This window comes from Phodopus roborovskii, unplaced genomic scaffold (genome assembly GCF_943737965.1).
Source record: "Phodopus roborovskii unplaced genomic scaffold, PHOROB, whole genome shotgun sequence".
In the NCBI taxonomy this organism is placed as follows: Eukaryota; Metazoa; Chordata; class Mammalia; order Rodentia; family Cricetidae; genus Phodopus; species Phodopus roborovskii.
The window spans coordinates 4122029-4140000 of record NW_026126480.1 but is presented as its reverse complement, the minus strand read 5'-3'; the positions used below and the strand labels follow the sequence as shown (position 1 = coordinate 4140000).

The window sequence follows — 17972 nt, the reverse complement described above, 5'->3', positions numbered from 1 at the left end:
TGCTATGTTAAGGTTAAAACCCTTCTTTTTATTTAGACAGAAAAGAGGAGATGATGGGAGATGCCATTATGTATATGTGTTTCTCATACTGGTTGATGAATAATGCACTGTTGGCCAATAGGAAAGGACGATAGGAGGGACTAGGAGACAGGGAGGAATTAGGAAGGAGTAAGGAGGAGTCAAGATGGAGAAAGCAGAATGCAGGCAGGCTCCCTGGAAAGAGGGGACCATGTGAAAATACATGGGTCGGTGGAAATGGGTTGATACTTGAGACAGAGCTAGCCAATAAGAAACTAGTACCGGGCCAATAGCATTGTATCAAAAAAAAAAAAAAAAAAAAAAAAAAAAAAAAAGAGTAAAAAAGAGTAGGTCATTGCATAGCCTTTTATTCACTGCATGCTAACAGGTTTGGATATGAGTATTAATAATCCCCAGTCCCTGAAATGAGATATTTCTATGATGAGAGCTCAGAGATTTACTAATCTGTGGGCATAAAGGAAGGGATTAGGGAGTTGTTTCATATGATGTCAATGGACACTGGAAACTTCATAAAGCTCAACTGTCAGAGAAGAGAGGGGGGAGGGAGGAAGTAAGAGGGAAAGAGGGGGGACTTTCTGTTTTATCAAAGAGTATGGGATAAACAGAACTGTGCAGTTTCTAAAGGCATAGTGTCATTTCTACTGTACTTTATTGGCTTCAGTGAGTTGCAAGACCTGCAGATGTGTGAAGATTCAAAACAGGAAATGGAACCTATTTCCTGATGGGGAACTATGAGAATAGATGCCAAGAATGAAAGAAGGGTGACCACACTTGTGTGTGCATACATACTTACAGATATATAGAAAATGTAACTTACATAATAAAATTTACAAATGTATATATATAAAAAAAGGTGTAGAACCAACAGGGTAGAACTCTGGGCTCTCTCTGCAGTAAGATAAGACCACATGGAAATGTTTAGATTAATAGAAATGGGTTAATATTTGAGACAGAGCTAGCCAATAAAAAACTAGTAACTGGCCTACAGGTTTTTATCAAATTCAGTATCTCTGTGTGTTATTTGGGGCTGGTGCAGCTCTAGGAAAACATACTCGTAACACTAGACTGGTCTGCAGAGTGAGTCCTGGGACAGCCAGAGCTACACAGAGAAACCCTGTCTAGGAAAACAACAACAACAACAAAATGGATCTTATCATATACAGTCCATGTTTAAAATTTGTACAATATTTCCTCTGCATTTATATAAATCTAAACTTTTAAACTCTTAAATATTATTAAAACAAAATAGCATTATCTGGATCCTACTTACCTTAGCTATATAGATGCATGCCACTCTTTGTCACACTACCTGACTACTAGACAATATGAAAATCTTTGCTATCATTGGGATGTCATGCTTTCATTTGTACCTGGAATTCTTTCCTACATTGCTATATGGCTATTTTAACCTATAATTCAAGAGTTTGAGTAGCTTTGGTTTCTTTTGGCATTTTATCTAATCTGTTTTCCCTTATTACATTCATTTTTAGTTTTCTCAGTTTTATTATAGATGTTTGCCTCACCTGACTATAATTTTCTTGAGAGCAAAAGCCACTTCTTCTCTTTATGAATCAATGTCTAGCTGTGTTATATCATAGGAAATAGTTAATAAGTATTTTTTAATAATTAAAGGAGCAGGTTACTGTATAACAAAATAGTCATATGTCAAATACACTTAGTTGAATACATATAACTGACTAGAATATTAATGGTTACCATCAGAAAACTATGTAGTCAAAGAGGACCAGATAGGGAACTGCAAGCACATGGAATGATCGAATGTTTCCAGTTATTCAGCATATCCTGACTCTTCTGGATAAGAGAAATTACACAGCTATCCCATCTTCCCATTAATAAACTCATGGCTCAAGCTCTATCCTAGAACTGATGTCATTTTGCATTGAAAACATCTTTAAATAGGTTGACTTTTGAGGAAAGAGACTGATTTGTCTTTATCCTTCATATTTCATTAGAGTTTCCATGATACAAATTAATCACAGTAGAAATTTCTTTCAGGAATTCTATAATTATAAAATTAAAAATTATAGCATACTAAAGGGAAGAAGGCAACATCACTTCAGATTTAGTACACAGCCTAATTACTTGTTACTCAAATTCTACATTTCCTGAGTTTAAGACACTGGGAGAGGCATCTGGAATTCAAACAATGATTAGAATACTGTCCTTTTTTGTTAATCAATAGGCTTTGTATAGAGAAATAAATCCCTGTCAGATCTACACAAAAAGATCCCAGTACAAAAGTATTACTGACTCAGCACACTCCCCAGCAGGCTCCATACAGCCAGCTTTCTGGACAGAAAGTTGTCCCAATGATTTCTTTGGCCCAGGAAACCATCTTATATTCTACATATGTTCATTGGGTTACTGTCTACCTACCAGGTTAATCAGTATTCATTGCTTATTTCCCTCATGTCATCACAAGGCATTCTTGCTCCATCACAGGCTCAAAGAAGAAAGTGGTTCAGTAGGAAGTAAAAGAGCTGGAGGGGGTCTAATGTCAGAATAATGATTCAACTGATGTGTTCCTGGTAACATTAAGGAGTGCGGGTCATCAGCTCCCTGCAGCCTTTATGGGTTTTGCTGAACAGCTGGAGGTCATCCAGTGACTCAGAGCAGGAAGTCAGTAAAAGAATGGCAATATTTTCTTGAAGGCTTAAATTAGCCTTTGCTTAGGCAAATGTTGAATAATTGCTGTTAGACAACTTGTATAAATAGACACATATTATTTATAGGTACTACATATTTTTCATAGAAAAAACTATCTTCCATTCATTTGACTTTAAAAGACAAACTTCCAGTGTCCTTTAGTAAATGGATAGGGTAGATCTTTATTCATATTTGAATTCTAATTCATCTGCACTTAAGCCATGAGGAACTTCTAAGCTATTTTTGTTACATTGCTAAAAACCTGCTACCATATTTAGTAAAAAAAACAGCAAAAAAAAAAAAAAAACTTCAAATAACAAAATAACATGCATGTATAGCTAATATTTCCTGAGTTTGCACCAGGATTTATTCCAAATATGTGAACTGTTTCAATGAATCATCATAACATTTCCAAGAACAAACCTTGCTTTTTATTTGTATTCTATAGCTGAGAAAATGAAGATCTATCCAAAGTCTAACAACTAGTAAGGGTCAGAGCTGGGGTTCAACCTACATGCTCTCATCTTTATTCTATGCCCCTCTCTATGTGCAGGATCTTTAAAAAAATGTTTCATTTCATTTTGTACACAGATTTAATGAAGGTAAATGGATGAACAAGGCTTTTTAATGTGGCTGCCTGGTTCTTATGTCCAAGATGGAAAATAGCACTTAATTCTGTCCTCCAGAGAAGGTGACATGCTTATTTTTTAATCACATATTTAGCAATTGACAGTAAATAGTTATGAAGTCTAATGATTATCCAGTCATAATCTAAAATATTTAATTGTGTTAAGGTAATTATTAAAATTTTCTGAAGCATCTGAAATACTGTTTGAGTAGTGTTAATGTCAGAGTTCTAAATGAAATTCATATAATGATTCAATTTCACTTTTTACCCAGCTTCTTCAAGCAAGTACAAGATCATCTAGACATCTGTGAACATTAAAAAAGAAGCTTAACTTATTTTGTCTGTCCCAAGCTAAGAACAATACAATACTTATTAGCTACAAACATAATACAAAATTAAAAGGAATCACATTATGAAATATAATTTAGTATCAAAAGATTGTTATGTTTTAAGATTTAAATTTTTATGTGTATGTTTCTATGTAAATGAATAGCATATGTGCACAGAGGTCAGAAGGGTGTGTGAGATCCCTTGTAGCTGGAGATACATGTGGTTGTGAGTCAACTGATATGGGTGCTGGGAACTGAACTCAGGTCCTCTGTAAGTGCAGCAAACTCTCCTCACTATTGGGCAATCTCTCCAGCCCCAGTAAAGATTATTTTTGTTACTTATGTTATTACCTGGTTATATGAAAAAATTTACCATGCACATCTGAAATGTTAGAATGTTGTCCAAGTTATATTGAGCCTATCAGCTATAAAAAAATCATAGGAAATATTAAATGGTTATTATCATTTATGCTATTTTCTATAAATTCATATTCTCCTTATGTGAGTTTGTGTGTTGAGTTTCTGGTTTCTTAAACCATCTGCGAAAACTGCTGTCATGAAGTGTCTAGTCTACTGGTAAGCAATGATGTCAGAGAATTAGTGGTGGGTTGTGTATTAAAATTTAGACATACATTGTTGACATTTGTTCATCAGTATGAGTCTTTTATAGTTTTGTTACCTTTCGGTCCTTTGAAAAGCTTGATTTCCACGACAGTCTCCAAAATGGGTCGTCTTCTACGTACATACAGCCGCACAATTGAGCCCGCCTCTTTGAGGGCCTCCACTGCTTTACTGTGGGAAACCTCTGACACATCAACCTCGTTCACCCGCAAGATACAGTCATTGACCCTGCAAGGGAGGAAGAGGCAAGGTTCAGCAGGACCTAGGGACTTGGAGTGAGGAATTCATCATCACTAACCTTGACAAGTGTTAAGAGTGTGAGAGATTTGAAAATGTTCAAATAAGGAAGGTTCCTTACATACAGTATAAGAAATCAAGTCAACATCAAACTCCTTGACTGCCTGGCATTCCACATAATTATCACAAGGCTAGTCAGTTTCCATCTTAAACTCTACTATAGTAGTGTGACTTGAATTGAGTGGCATATGGCATAATTAGAAGAATATGCATTTTAAGATATCTGTCCATGACATCATTATTTTTACTGCCTTAAATGGTTAGAGTGAAAGTTATGGTCTAAAAGCTTCTCAAAAGTTATTATGGCAGACTATATAGACACAACAGATGTAATTTTATCATTTAACTTTGAAAAATTCTTAACTCACTGGATAAAAGCGTTATACAATAATTGTAGAAACGCTCAAAAATATAACTATGTAGGAAGAAGAAAAAAAACATATAAACCAGTCATCTCAATGTGAATAGCTTGTTGAATTATCTTTAAAATATCTTTACCCTGGAATTCATCTCACAGTATTATAAATATTGGAGCTTAGACCTAATGAAGCTTGACGAGATCCTCAGATAATTCTGTCTAAGACATTTACTTTAAAAACTGAGAATTATGTAATGCTTTAATTGTTTCTATATTCACACAGGAAGGCATAATTTGACTTCCTTTCTAGTTACTTTATTTTTATGATAATGATTAGTGATGGGATGATTGATGGCTAAAAGAATGGGTTTCTGACTAGAAAGATTTCTTCACTCTGCCCATCCATTTTAATACTCCCCATCTCACGTTATTTTGTTGCTCTAAGTCAAAAGTGAACAACTGTTCTTACCTCACTCCTTCTTCCCTCTATCACTGTACATTCAGATAAATTTACAGGGCAAATCCAGTGGCTATCAAGGTTTGTTCATCTTCCCTGCTAGTTTTCCTGGTTGAAGTCAGCACCACCTCTTCCCTGGATGACTCCACAACCTCCTACCTAACATTCTTGGGTGTTCTTTGTTACCTCTGAAGTGAGCCCCAAACAGTGAATGTGTTTGGTATCTTATCCAACTTCCATTCCCTACTTCTCCCTTCCAATGTCTGCTTTTGTTCAAGAGCTATATTATTTAGCAAGTATTTATTTAATATGAAAAGAACAACAATTCAAATTCAATTGTTGGATTTCCATCTTCTAAATTTATATTATAGGCAATTTTCTCAATCTCTGTGATATTACCATGTTTATACTCTAACGAATAAAGCTTGCCTGAAGATCAGAGGGCAGAGATGGCCACTAGCTAACCATAGAGGTCGGGAGCTCTCTATAGACAGACAGGAAGTAAAATGGCTGGTGGAGAAAGGAACATAGGCAGGAGGATATAGGTCTCTTTTCAGACTGAGGATTTCATAGAGATAAGAGCTCTAGTGGCTGGCTGCTCTGCTTCTTTGATTTTTCAGCTTTCACCCCTAATATCTGACTCTAGGCTTTTATTATTAAGACCCATTAGAACTCATGTTACAAATCTCTCTGAATGTCCACATTCTTTACTTTAATAATAGTAATATCTGCTATGAATGTTTTAAGGAAAAATAAAGTAGACAATATGCATATAAGCCTTTTCCAGAGATCCTAGCATATAATATACTCCTCATAAATGTATTTTCAGTGCAGTATGTATTGATGTATAATAATCCTAACAATGGATTCTTTTACATCTTTGTGGAATAAGGTTGATGTCCATTGTAGAAATTAGTATAATATGTAATAATATAAGCAGTTAAGCCTTTTATTGGCAGATTGGGCAAAGATTAGATTTGTTTCATAGTCTATGCTTCTATGTATCCTTCCTACCTACCTATCTATCTATCTATCTATCTATCTATCTATCTATCTATCTATCTAATTTATCTATCTTCCTCATGATGGTGATGATCATCTATTCTCTATCAACCTACTTACTTACCTACCACCTTTATGTTTGTATTTATTATTTTTGCAGCACTGATTTTGTAAGCCTAGGGCTTCATGTACACTTGGCAAGTACTCTAGTACTGATATATACCTGGACCTTTCAAGACTTCTTACTAATATGTGTATGTATGTATGTATGTATATATGTATGTATGTTTGTATGTATCTAATGTGATGCATCATTTTATGTATAATATGAATATCAATTCAAAGTACAAGTTTATCATGAACATATTATATAAAAGCATTGGGAAGATTTTTAAGTGTATTTTTCCCATAATTCTTTTTATGTCTGTTTAGGAAGCTATTATTGCAGCCCTTGCCTTTATGAGAGTGTGCAACACCCTTAAAATCCTGAAATGAAAGATTTCTCTAAGATGTAGTGATGCTATTTCATCAGGACAGATGGAATGGGTTTAATAGGTTTACGCATACATTTCCTCCCTAACAAAGCAAAACATTAAAAAAAATCCGGAAAACTATCAAGTAAAATACTCTTGAGAATGTAGGCATGCATCACGGATGTCAGCCACCCTGGAGCAGCTGGTCCTTTCAGAGTGGATAATTTTGCTGTCTCATGATAATGGAAAAGTATAGTTTACCATTACCTCATGTTCAGAATGCTAAGCATATCTTGACCACTTTTTTCATTTTTAAATTTTCTTATTTAAATTAGAAACAAGGTATTATTTTACATGTCAATCCAAGTTCCTTCTCCCTCTTCTCGTTCCCTGCCCCCCACCAACTCCCTATCCCTTTCTGCTCCCCAGGGAGGGTGAAGCCTTCCATGGGGGAATCTTCAAATTCTTTAACTCCCTAGTTTTCATAGATAGTAGTTGTAGAAAAAAATTGAAGGTGACATCTATTTAGCTCTATTAATTACTTCCTTTTGTGTACAGTGAAATTTTTAATTATCAGTTACAAGTATAAACCAAACACCCTAACTCACGAGGTTGTTCCTGAACACATAGGTAAAGTAGATAGCTTTAACACAGTGCATAAGGCATAAGATTAACAAAGTGAGGTCTACATAGTAAGACACCCATCTCTTTGGATCTCATATTCCCATAAGAAAAGAGGAAGCATAGCTATGGTTGGGGAGAGGAGTCAGTAGACAGTTAACAGGTGTGTAGATAAGTGTAACCCTAGAGTTATGAATTTTACTGATGGAGGTAAGACATGCTTACAGTGAATATTGTAGAAATATGAAATTCTCATTAGGATATCAACTCTGTGCTTTATTAATCTGGTCCCTTCACTCATTTTTCTCATTACAGTCCATGAAATATTGATCTCCAATTTATAAATAGAGCAGTACCAATGTTAATGTCACTCACTGTTGGTAAGGGCAGAGACATGATTTCCAACTGATTTTACCCTTCTTTATGCTAATACAAAGAATTTAGAGTTGTTTGCTTTACCTTGAAATAAAAACAGATGATGATTCTACATTAGAAATTCTTGAAAGAAGAGAATGTCAAGCTAGGGAACTAGGGCATTCAACTTCCTTCCAGTTGCTTGAAATAGAATCTGGCCAGAGGGCCACAGCTGTTTAAAATGAATTTGTTTACTCTAACTGCAGATAACCTTTGTGAGTAAAGTCAAACCTTCATTTTAAGGCATGCCAATGTATCATTAGCTTCAAGCTCAAGTAATGCATCCTCCCAGGAGAAAGTCCATCCTCTAAGATAGCTCTGAGCCATCCTCTTAGAAAGCCATTTGCGTACAGACTTTCTCTTCACTGTACTACTGCAACTGGCACTTTCACTCAGTGTTTGCTGTTTCAGATAGAAGTCTGTAGTTTTATCTTGTGGTAATTTCATCTTGTAGAACAGAACTGGCCACCCAGTTAAAAAAAATGATTTCAATAATTCCCTGGAATTTTCTTTTGCATTCTGATGTATTTCCTTCAATCAAATATATTATGAACCAGAGTCCATTTAATCCTTAGCATCTGTCCACATAAACACATCTAACAGTTTTATTTATCAATGAAATACCTTCTCACATGATGAGGTATCACTCACAACTAATGTGGAAGATAATACTGGTTCTTTGTTGAGATTTTAAAAATGATTTATTCATTTTTATGTTCATTGTTAATTTTCCTACATGTATGTCTTTGTGAGGATGCCAATCTCCTGAATCTGGTGTTACAGTTTTTTTTTGTTTTAATTCTTCAAGACTGGGTTTCTCTTTGTAGCTTTGTAGGCCAGGCTGACCTCAAACTCACAGAGATTTGCCTGCCTTTGCCTCCTGAGTGCTGGGATTAAAGGCATGCACCACCACTGCCTGGTGTTACAGACAATTTTTAGTGGCCATATTTGTACTGGGTTCTCTAGATCAGTAGCTAATGTGCTCTTAACTGCTATCACAAGAATATACTTTAAAATAACATGTAAAATAAACTTTTCTCTCATAGTTATCAACATTTGATTTATTGCTAAAATAAGATATTTTGTGATTTTACATGCATTAAGGATATTCATTTATTTAATATGCTTCCCAAATCATGATACACATTAAAAGTTGTAAATATTGCTGTTTACTATGCAAGAAATATTAGAAGAAAAGAATATGGCAAAGTTAGAGTTCCAGTTCTTCTTAAGTAAGGAGATTATTAGTGTTTTAAAACATCTTTTCTTCCACATCTATAATGGGCATACAATGTTTCAGATAAGCTAAGAAGAAAGTATGTTTTCCTTTTACACACACACACACATATATATATAATCTGAGGACTACTCTCAAATCTAAAACTTAGGAGCTGTTTCTTGAAATAATTCATTCAACATCTCAAAGCTGAAATTTCTATACCAGAAAATGGCGATGTAAAGTCTGCAGCATGGATGAAGTAAGATAATGCAATAGATATAATTAACATAGTGCCTAATAAAGGTAACATCAAGAAATGTTAGATATTATTGTTATGAAAAAGAATGAGAAAATATTTACATAAGAGAGCATATGAAGAAAATATAATAGAGAAAAATAACATGGAGAGAAGTGAAGAAAATCTGTGGAAAAACTATTACTTTATTTAAGAAATGGAGGAAAGAATATGTTGAATGCCATTTTCAGAAACAAAAATTTAAAAGAAAGGCTTTGGGTAAATAATATAATTTTCTGTCCCTAAGACCCTTCCTCTGCTCCCCCAAGAAAGACTTGATCTGATTCACATGAAAACTTCAAGTCAGCCTTAGCCAGAGTGTCTGAAAATCTGACCCTCCATAGAATTTTCCCTGCCCCTGACTTGTTTGTAGCTTTCTACACACCTTCAGTCACACCCAAGCACTCTCAGTCATTATAAACGTAGTTTATCACATTCCTGGTTTTTCTTCCCTCTGTCTGTCCTCAAAATTCAAATAAATACTTCTACTTAAAAACTACTAAGGTCCTCCCGTTTTGAAATTTTTCACTTAGTTCATGAACAACATTATAACTGAAGTTAAAAATAGAAATGAAAACAATATATATAAATTTTTTCAGGAAAGTAATAAGGCAGGTATTTTGGAGGCACCTAATATACAAAGTAAAGACCCACATTATTACAGAGTTCTTGTTGGGGAGAATGTAGAATTAATACCATTAGATTCATTGTTCAGTAAGAACAAAAAGATTTGGAGTAAAATAGATTTATAAGAAGAAATAAGGGCATAAGGGCTTCCAGCAAAGGGAAGGATTTGTCGAGATGGCCCATTCTGCCTCTGTCCATGGTTGCTTTTACCAGAGTTGAGTTGTCCAGTACATGCTTAAGTTTGAGATTTTTCTCCAAGTATCTTCCTAATTAATTCCTCTTCTCATCTTAATAAGTTCTGGTGAAATTTTATTACTGCCCCCCCAAAAAAACCCAAAAAACCCTTTATCTTTAATACAGGCAGAATCCAACACTTGACATTATCTCTATTAGTTTATTTCTATATGCCTTTTTTTGAGACAGGGTCCCACTATCTATTATAAAGACATATATATATGTATATATATATATATGTATATACATATATGTATACGTATATATACCTTTTTTTTGAGACAGGGCCTCACTATGTACTATGTAGACCAAGCTGTACTATGTAGACCAGGCTGTGTGTGGTGATATATTATTTATAATTTATTAAAGCTGGCCTGAAGATTCAGAAAGCAAAGTCAGTCACAAGCCATAGAAGCCAGGCATACACCTTTAATCCCATCAGCCAAAAGCTAGGAGGTGATGGTACACACTTTTGATCCTAGGACTCAGTATAAAGAGGTAGATGGATCTCTTTGAGTCCAAGGCCACCCAGATCTACACAAGATTGATCCAGTCCTAAAGAGAAACAGATTACACAAAGATGATGTCAGCACATGGGTTTATATTAGAAGAGTATAAAAGATAGGAGCAGAATGTTCAGTAGTCAGTATCAGAGATTCATTATCCATTATCCATTATCCATTAAGGATAGGTAGGCATTGAAATCTCAGGATTCTTTAGCCATGCTGTGGAGAGGCAACAGTCTAAGGTTTGATGGAGCCAGGATAGCCTTGCAGTCTGAGGTAGAGGTGAGAGATAGTGCCAGCTGCTTTGTTTTCTGATCTCCAGCTTGAAGTCTGAACTTCAATATCTGTCTCTGGATCTTTTATTTTTCCTGTAACAGCTGTGCACACGCAAATCATTTTCCAGCATGTACTTTATGTTCTAGATTCTTTCTGACTCCTTTCCTTCAGCATTAGCCAATTCAGTCACTTTTGTCTCCATTTTTAAAATAGGACTTTGCTCTAACTCTGGATGAGAGTAACTGTGTTTATTATGCATAGACGCTATCTTCTACAGTGAACATACTGTCTCTCCCTCTCCATTTGCTACTTCATTTCCCTTATATGAAATGCTTCCAGGAGTGTCTGCAGCTGTCATCTGGGAAACATCACAGCTTTCCACAACGAGGGAAGAAATTGCTATTTCAGCACCAGTGATTGGTCTTTTGGCTCTTTTCTGGAGAAGCAGAGCTGCCAGTAACATATCTCAAGCCAGGCAGCTTAATGAGTATGACAAAGAAAATAGGCATCAAATGGGGATTTCAAAGAGAAAGAACCACAGGGCTGGACACTGCTGATTCTGCCTATTATAAAATTCTGTCCACAGCAGGAGGACAACATGTAAACTTTCATGAGATGGGTGCTCCCTCTCCCACCAAGATTCAGTTACTACAACAGCTTCTTTCTTCCTTCCTTCCAATTTTTTGAGATAAGGTTACTCTGTATTGCTTTGGAGCCTGTCCTGGAACTTGATCTGTAGACCAGGCCAGCCTCGAACTCACAGATATGCTCCTGCCTCTGCCTCCCGAGTGCTAGGACTAAAGGCATGTGCCACCAATGCCCAGCTCTACCTGGCTTTTCTGATGTTAGGCTAATAAAATGCCCTCTAGTCTACCTTAGACAAAAGGTTACCCTTCCCAAATCAACCTTGTCAGTGTTTCTGATCACCCCTCAATTCATCAAGACTTTCTTAATACATATAAAATAAAGGCAGTGATTTATTTTTATTTGTCAGTTTTTATTTAAGAAGTAACATTATGTATGAAATCTAAATTTGAACTCTTTCCTCTTGTATTGTTCGCCAAACATGTCACTATATTTTATTTCATATTTCTTTATCTCTTCCAAAATTCCAGTTAAATCTGGCCTCATTTAGGGCCAGTTCATACTCCATGGCCTCAAGAAATGTTTCAGGATCACTGAAGTTCTGATTGCTCATAAGACCTGGAGTGCAAACAAAGACATTGTGGGTTCTCATCCAAACCTGCAGGATGACTGGCTATATTGGTAGATCTACCACACCATGAAGTAATTAGACTTTAGGAAATGTGTCTTCATTTCCCTCGATTCAAAAAATGGATGTTGCCCCAGACACATGGGCCTCATAATTACATACTTTTTTTTATTCTAATTCACCTTTGCTTTATGATAGTGGTAAATATTTCAGAGAGAAACTGAGATTCACAAGAAATTAAGTACACTAAGAAGAACATTGAGTTTATAAATCATGCACAAAATCTAGTCCTGCAATTTTCTTCTGTGTCTTCATGTTGGATTCAATGATTTTTTTGAAATCTGCTTTCTTTTCCCTTTTTAAATTTTTATTTAGCTTAGGAACAATCTTATTTTACATATCAATCCTAGTTCACTCTCCCTCCTAGCCTCCCTTTCCCCTGACTGCCCCCCCCATCCACTTCCAGGGAAGGGTGAGGACTTTGATGATCCCCCGTGAATTCAATGATTTTTAAAATTTTGTTCTACCTCTGGTGTTTTACAATTCATAACTTATGGCCACCCCACTCTTGCATTATCTATTTGAAAGTCAAGAGTACTTTTCAAATGGATCAAAATGCCAAATTAGAAATCATTTTTTCCTTTTTTTAAAATTTAATTTCAAAACAAGGTTGTTTTACATGCCAGTCCCAGTTCCCTGACCCTCCCATTTTCCCCTGTCACCCCCAAGAAACCCCAGCCCATCCCCTTTCTGCTCCCCAAGGAAGGGTGAAGCCTTCAGTCTGTCATATCATTTGTGGCAGGGCCTAGGCCTATGGGGGTTGTAAGTTTTTAGAGAAGAAATATCTTATTATTTCATCTATAACTAATAGAAAAGGGCAAAGTTTGCAGTAGTTGTTCATTCAAAAGGAAAATAACAGAATTGTTGAATGAAAGCGTGAATGAATTAACATAGGAAAATGTTTTATTGGGCTTGCTAGTAATGAAGTATGTATCATTTTGCTGCCCAATTTTGAATTCTGATAGCTGTAGCTCAAGGACCTTCTTAACTACAAACCTATAATTACTGGAGTTATTTGATTTTGGCAAAGGTTGAGAGCAATTCCCTATACAGCAGATAATGTTAAATTGCCTGAAGCTACTAATTTTCAAGGGAAGATGATTAGCAAGGTTGTTTTCTGACCTTTCTCCAGCTTTAAAAATCAGCTATCATTGTTTACATGATTTTACAATTTCCAAACTCTCCATTTCTCCCTCAGCTTAATCACATTCCACAACATAAACTCAAATTAATTTTGTGATGAAAACTCATGACACATTTTGAAAATACTGGTGACATTTTGTGAGTTTATAAAAGCAAGCTGGATTTCTCTTTACAAATGTATGCTTCGTTTTTTTTTTTTTTTTTTTCTACATTATTCTTCAGTTACAGACAAAAATCCAGAGGCCTGGGCTTTGAGGCATGAGGATAAGTGCAGGAAGAAGGGCACCCTTGCTTACAAAGGTCATCTTACTTTCTAGGTATCTGGTTCATTGAAATTCATAATTTTCTCTTCTGAAGTACAAAGCAACCCATGGTTGTCAGTGATTCAGACTTTTTTTTTTTTTTTTTTTTTTTTGCATGACCTTATAACTGTCCATGAAATTTCATTTTGGAGCATAACAGAACACAGGATTCTATGAGTAGTTCTGTGGAATAACTTAGTAAAAGAGTCTGCATGCAGCAGGGCAGCAGGGCAGAGAAGCTTCCAGACAATAAGAGAAAGCTACAATTAAAGTGATACATTTTCCTATGGCCCCTGTGACAACTCTGGTGGTCTGTGATACTGATTTCTGATGACATAGCAGTTTCCCATGCCAACCACATCTTCTCTTTCATGTATAAAATGTAAAAAATATGCTTCTTAGATACAGTTGCATTTTCAAATGGAAAAGTTGGGTAGATGTGGTTTTATTTGTCTTGTTGAAAACAAAAATTCCTACTATAATTACATTTTTATTGTTTAGAACTACAAATAGATGATTTAATATGTTGAAGTACTTTTTATCAATTTTATATTAATAATAATAGGAGGAGTTTAGCCTTAAAAATGTCAATATTTAAAGTCTTATGGTCACAGAGAATTTGGGAAAACATAATACTTTTTTTATATATGCATTTCTGGGCATGACCCATAAGGTCTAACATTAAAAAAAAAATCAGGCTAAAACTTTGAGAGAATGTAGAAAAGAAACTAAGTTCAAGGAGGAAAAAGAATGACAATGCAATTAGATCTTTTCATTCAGATTTCAAATTTTTAAGTGTAGACTCAAATCAGTACATAGTTATATTCCACTGGTGGTATGTGAAATATTAATGTAATACAGAAAGCATGGTGTTTTGAAATTTACAGAAGGCCACACATCCTGTGCTGATATTTAAATTTATGATTAAACAAGATGCTATTTTGAAGAATGCAAAATGGATCACAACTGGGTATTTTTGTTTGATTTTTTTTTTCATTTTGTTTTTTTCGGGCTAAAGACCAGTAAGTTAGGGGAAACTGAAGTCAAGATGTAAAAAGGGTTGATCAGTGGGAGGAAAGTATGAGAAACTAGGAGCCAGGAAAAGAGTGTTATAATATGGAGTAAGAAGAGGAATAAACAGATTATACTTGCTTTGGCCAAGTATCCTGTACAAGTGATATTATATTCTTGGCTGGGAGATTGTGAGGGACTCAGATAGAATTTGACAATGAAAGATTATAAAGGAAACATAAAGAAAGACTATGTGCAAACTGCTCTTCTAATAGGCACGGCTCATGCCACATTTATTAATTGTACTTTTTCTGAAAAATTAGCAGCTATAAAACATTTAAATGTCCAGAGAATGACTGAAGAAAGGCTGATTTTAGAGATGTAGGCTATAATGGAACTAAGTGATCAAATGAGGTCTTTAAAAGACAGTAATAGATGGATTTAGGTTATCAGAAGGGCTCTTGATCTACCTTAATAGCAAAAGAAACTAAGGGACTTCTTCAGATGGTTTCAGCTTTTATTCTTTTTAAGTTTAGGCTAGATTTAGATTAATTTCCAGGAAATGATGGAGGAATGGGAGGTTTTGGAGATTTCTCTGTAGAAGAAGTAAAGCTGGCCAGGTGTGGGCAGTGTTACATAGCATTATGAATGAGAGGGGACCCAGATCATTTGAGGAGTCTCTCAGAATTTTAGTGTTCTGCTGCTTTATAAAATTTTTTCTGCTCTATAATATGAAAACCAAATATAGAGATTCATGAGTAATCCTAGCACCTGGTAAACTGAACTAGGAGGACCGATGCTCAAGATCAGCCTGGGCTTCAAAGTGAGAGACAGAGGGTAATGGAAAGGAAAAGGAATAGTGGAAGAAGTTTGAAAGTCAAGGCTGAGTTTTTTCTAGACAGTTGTGACAGAAAAGACCAAATGACACCAGCCTGAACAGCTGTAGTAAATGAAGGTTTGTTTTTTTTTTTCTTTCAAAGATTTAGATGCCAAGGAATCATATTCATTCATACAAACAAGTCAATAGGATGGGAAGAAAAGTGATAGGCCTCAGATTCTGTAATTTGTAGTGAAAATTATTTTAATGCTGTTAGCTAACAATTGCTTTTCAACTCTATTAAAGTCACAAAATAGAAATGTGTTATTTAATGGAAGGATAAACCAATAAATCATCATACTCAATCATCATGCTCATCATACAAAATATATATTTTGGGTTTTTCTTTTCTATCTAGGAAATGAACCATAGTAGTTTGGGGGAATTGGCACTGGCAAACTTTTCTTTGAAGAGTGGGAGATGAGCAACGGCATGTGGAGAAGTGTGAACAAAAAATCATCAGGTGTCTTCAGCCTACCTATTGGGCAGGTGAACTGCAGATTTGAAAATTCAACACTAAATCCATCCAAGTATTCACTGAAATATGAATTACTCACACTGAAAGCTCTGCTCAAACTTGTGTCCTGAACTTAAAATAATTCAGGACATAATCTTAAGTCATTATTTTTTTTTTACTCTGTTCTTTCACAAAGCAATCTCAAAGTTGACCCAGTTTTAAAGATCCACCTTTTCTTTCCAATCAAGATTTCTGACAGCTCCAAACCCATGTGTCCAGCTGCCTGCCAGACATCTGCTCTCAAATTTGCACAGACATCAGAAACTAAAGTTGCCCCAAATGAAACCATTAACTTCTATTCCAACTCTCCCTCTCCTCTAGGCTTCACCATTTGCCACATTTCACAGCTCAAAGTCATCCCCCAACACTGTGATGAGATGGTAAATTCCACATAAAGAGAGATAACCATGTAATGAGTGCATGATACAGGATCCAGATCAGAGAATATGTTACAGGAAGGGTGATGACTTTCAGGAGGGATCATCAAAATCTGTTAAGTCATTTGGAGTAGGGACTAGGCCTTCCCTCCTGCCTCTAGGCTAAGGGAGTATCCCTCCATGGGGAATGTGCTCCCAAAGTTCTTTCATGCTTCAGGGATACATCCTGGTTCCACTTTCAGAGGTTCTTTAAACTGCCCAGGTCTTCTAACTGAGACCCACATTCCAAGCTTTTGTCATTGATTATCTGCATTTTGACAAATCACTTCTTAAGCCACCCTCTTTGCATATGCTCTAGATAGCTCAGCTAGACTCCCCAAATAATCAGATAGTGGCATCATTAACCCTGTGGATTATGAACTTGGGAAGAAGTCCACATAGCCACAAAAGCACAGTGCAATTCTTTGGCTTGGCAATTACCAGCTGTATCTACTTGGGTATGATAGGAGCAAACTCAAAAGACTTGTCTTGTCCCTAGCTTATAGATTATTCTTGCAATGACCATTAATATTAATCCTGTAAATGATAACTGGAAAGTATGATAAAGGAAATATGTTCATAGCTTTAAGATCCAATAGAAATAACATTAATAGGTACACATGTTATCTATAGTGTTATTGGCTTTTAGAATTTCTTGTAATGAGTTTGCAGTGTTTATTCCTGCTGTCATCATAATAATACCTAAATTATTTGCTTTAGAAGATTGTTATTTTATTGACAGATGCATGTTAGGAAGGAAAATATGAGATGCTTTAAGTCTCATTATTACAGCATTATTCACTGTGTCTAATGCTCTCTTGTTCATTCATTAATCTATGTCTTACAGCATCCAGTACTGTATCTTATCCATAGTAGAAACTTAAATCTAATCAGGAAGTCTTTCTCTTAGTTTATTACAGAGACATCACCATGTTCATTTCTTATGAATGGCTGAGACTGAGACTCAAAATCTGTCCACTTCTTTCCCAGTGGCTGCACTTATTTGATGATGATTAACTGGGCACATAGTTAAGAATCTATGAATACACACTTACCTCCCCCCCCCAAACACACACATGAAAGAATCTGTGTACATAAAGCCCCACCAATAAGAAAGTCACATTATTAAAAGTTAAAGCACTAGACACACAGAGATGGCCATAAGCAAGAGCTTGTTCTCATTTTTTCAGAGGACCTAAGTTTGGTCCCAGCATGCACATCAAATAACTATGTGGATTTCTTAGCTCATATCCACAGGGCTAATGATGTCAGCCTGCTGCACAACTGTAGGCACAAAAGTGTCTCCAAAGCAATTATGTTAAGAAGTAGGTGGAGTTTGGGTATATAAATTGTAGTGCCACATACTGAGG

The 17972-nt window shown here is 35.6% G+C and overlaps 1 protein-coding gene across 18 annotated transcripts in view; it reads right to left on the bottom strand.

Moving 5' to 3' along the window:
• The window catches only part of Dlg2 (discs large MAGUK scaffold protein 2), a 1341778-nt gene that overhangs the window by 512545 nt on the left and 811261 nt on the right, over window positions 1-17972 (bottom strand). For all 18 annotated transcript variants that reach the window (XM_051192230.1, XM_051192231.1, XM_051192225.1 and 15 more), the window contains one exon: window positions 4343-4512. In XM_051192230.1, coding sequence (XP_051048187.1) covers window positions 4343-4512 — 170 coding nt within the window. The remainder of the gene's footprint in view (window positions 1-4342; window positions 4513-17972) is intronic.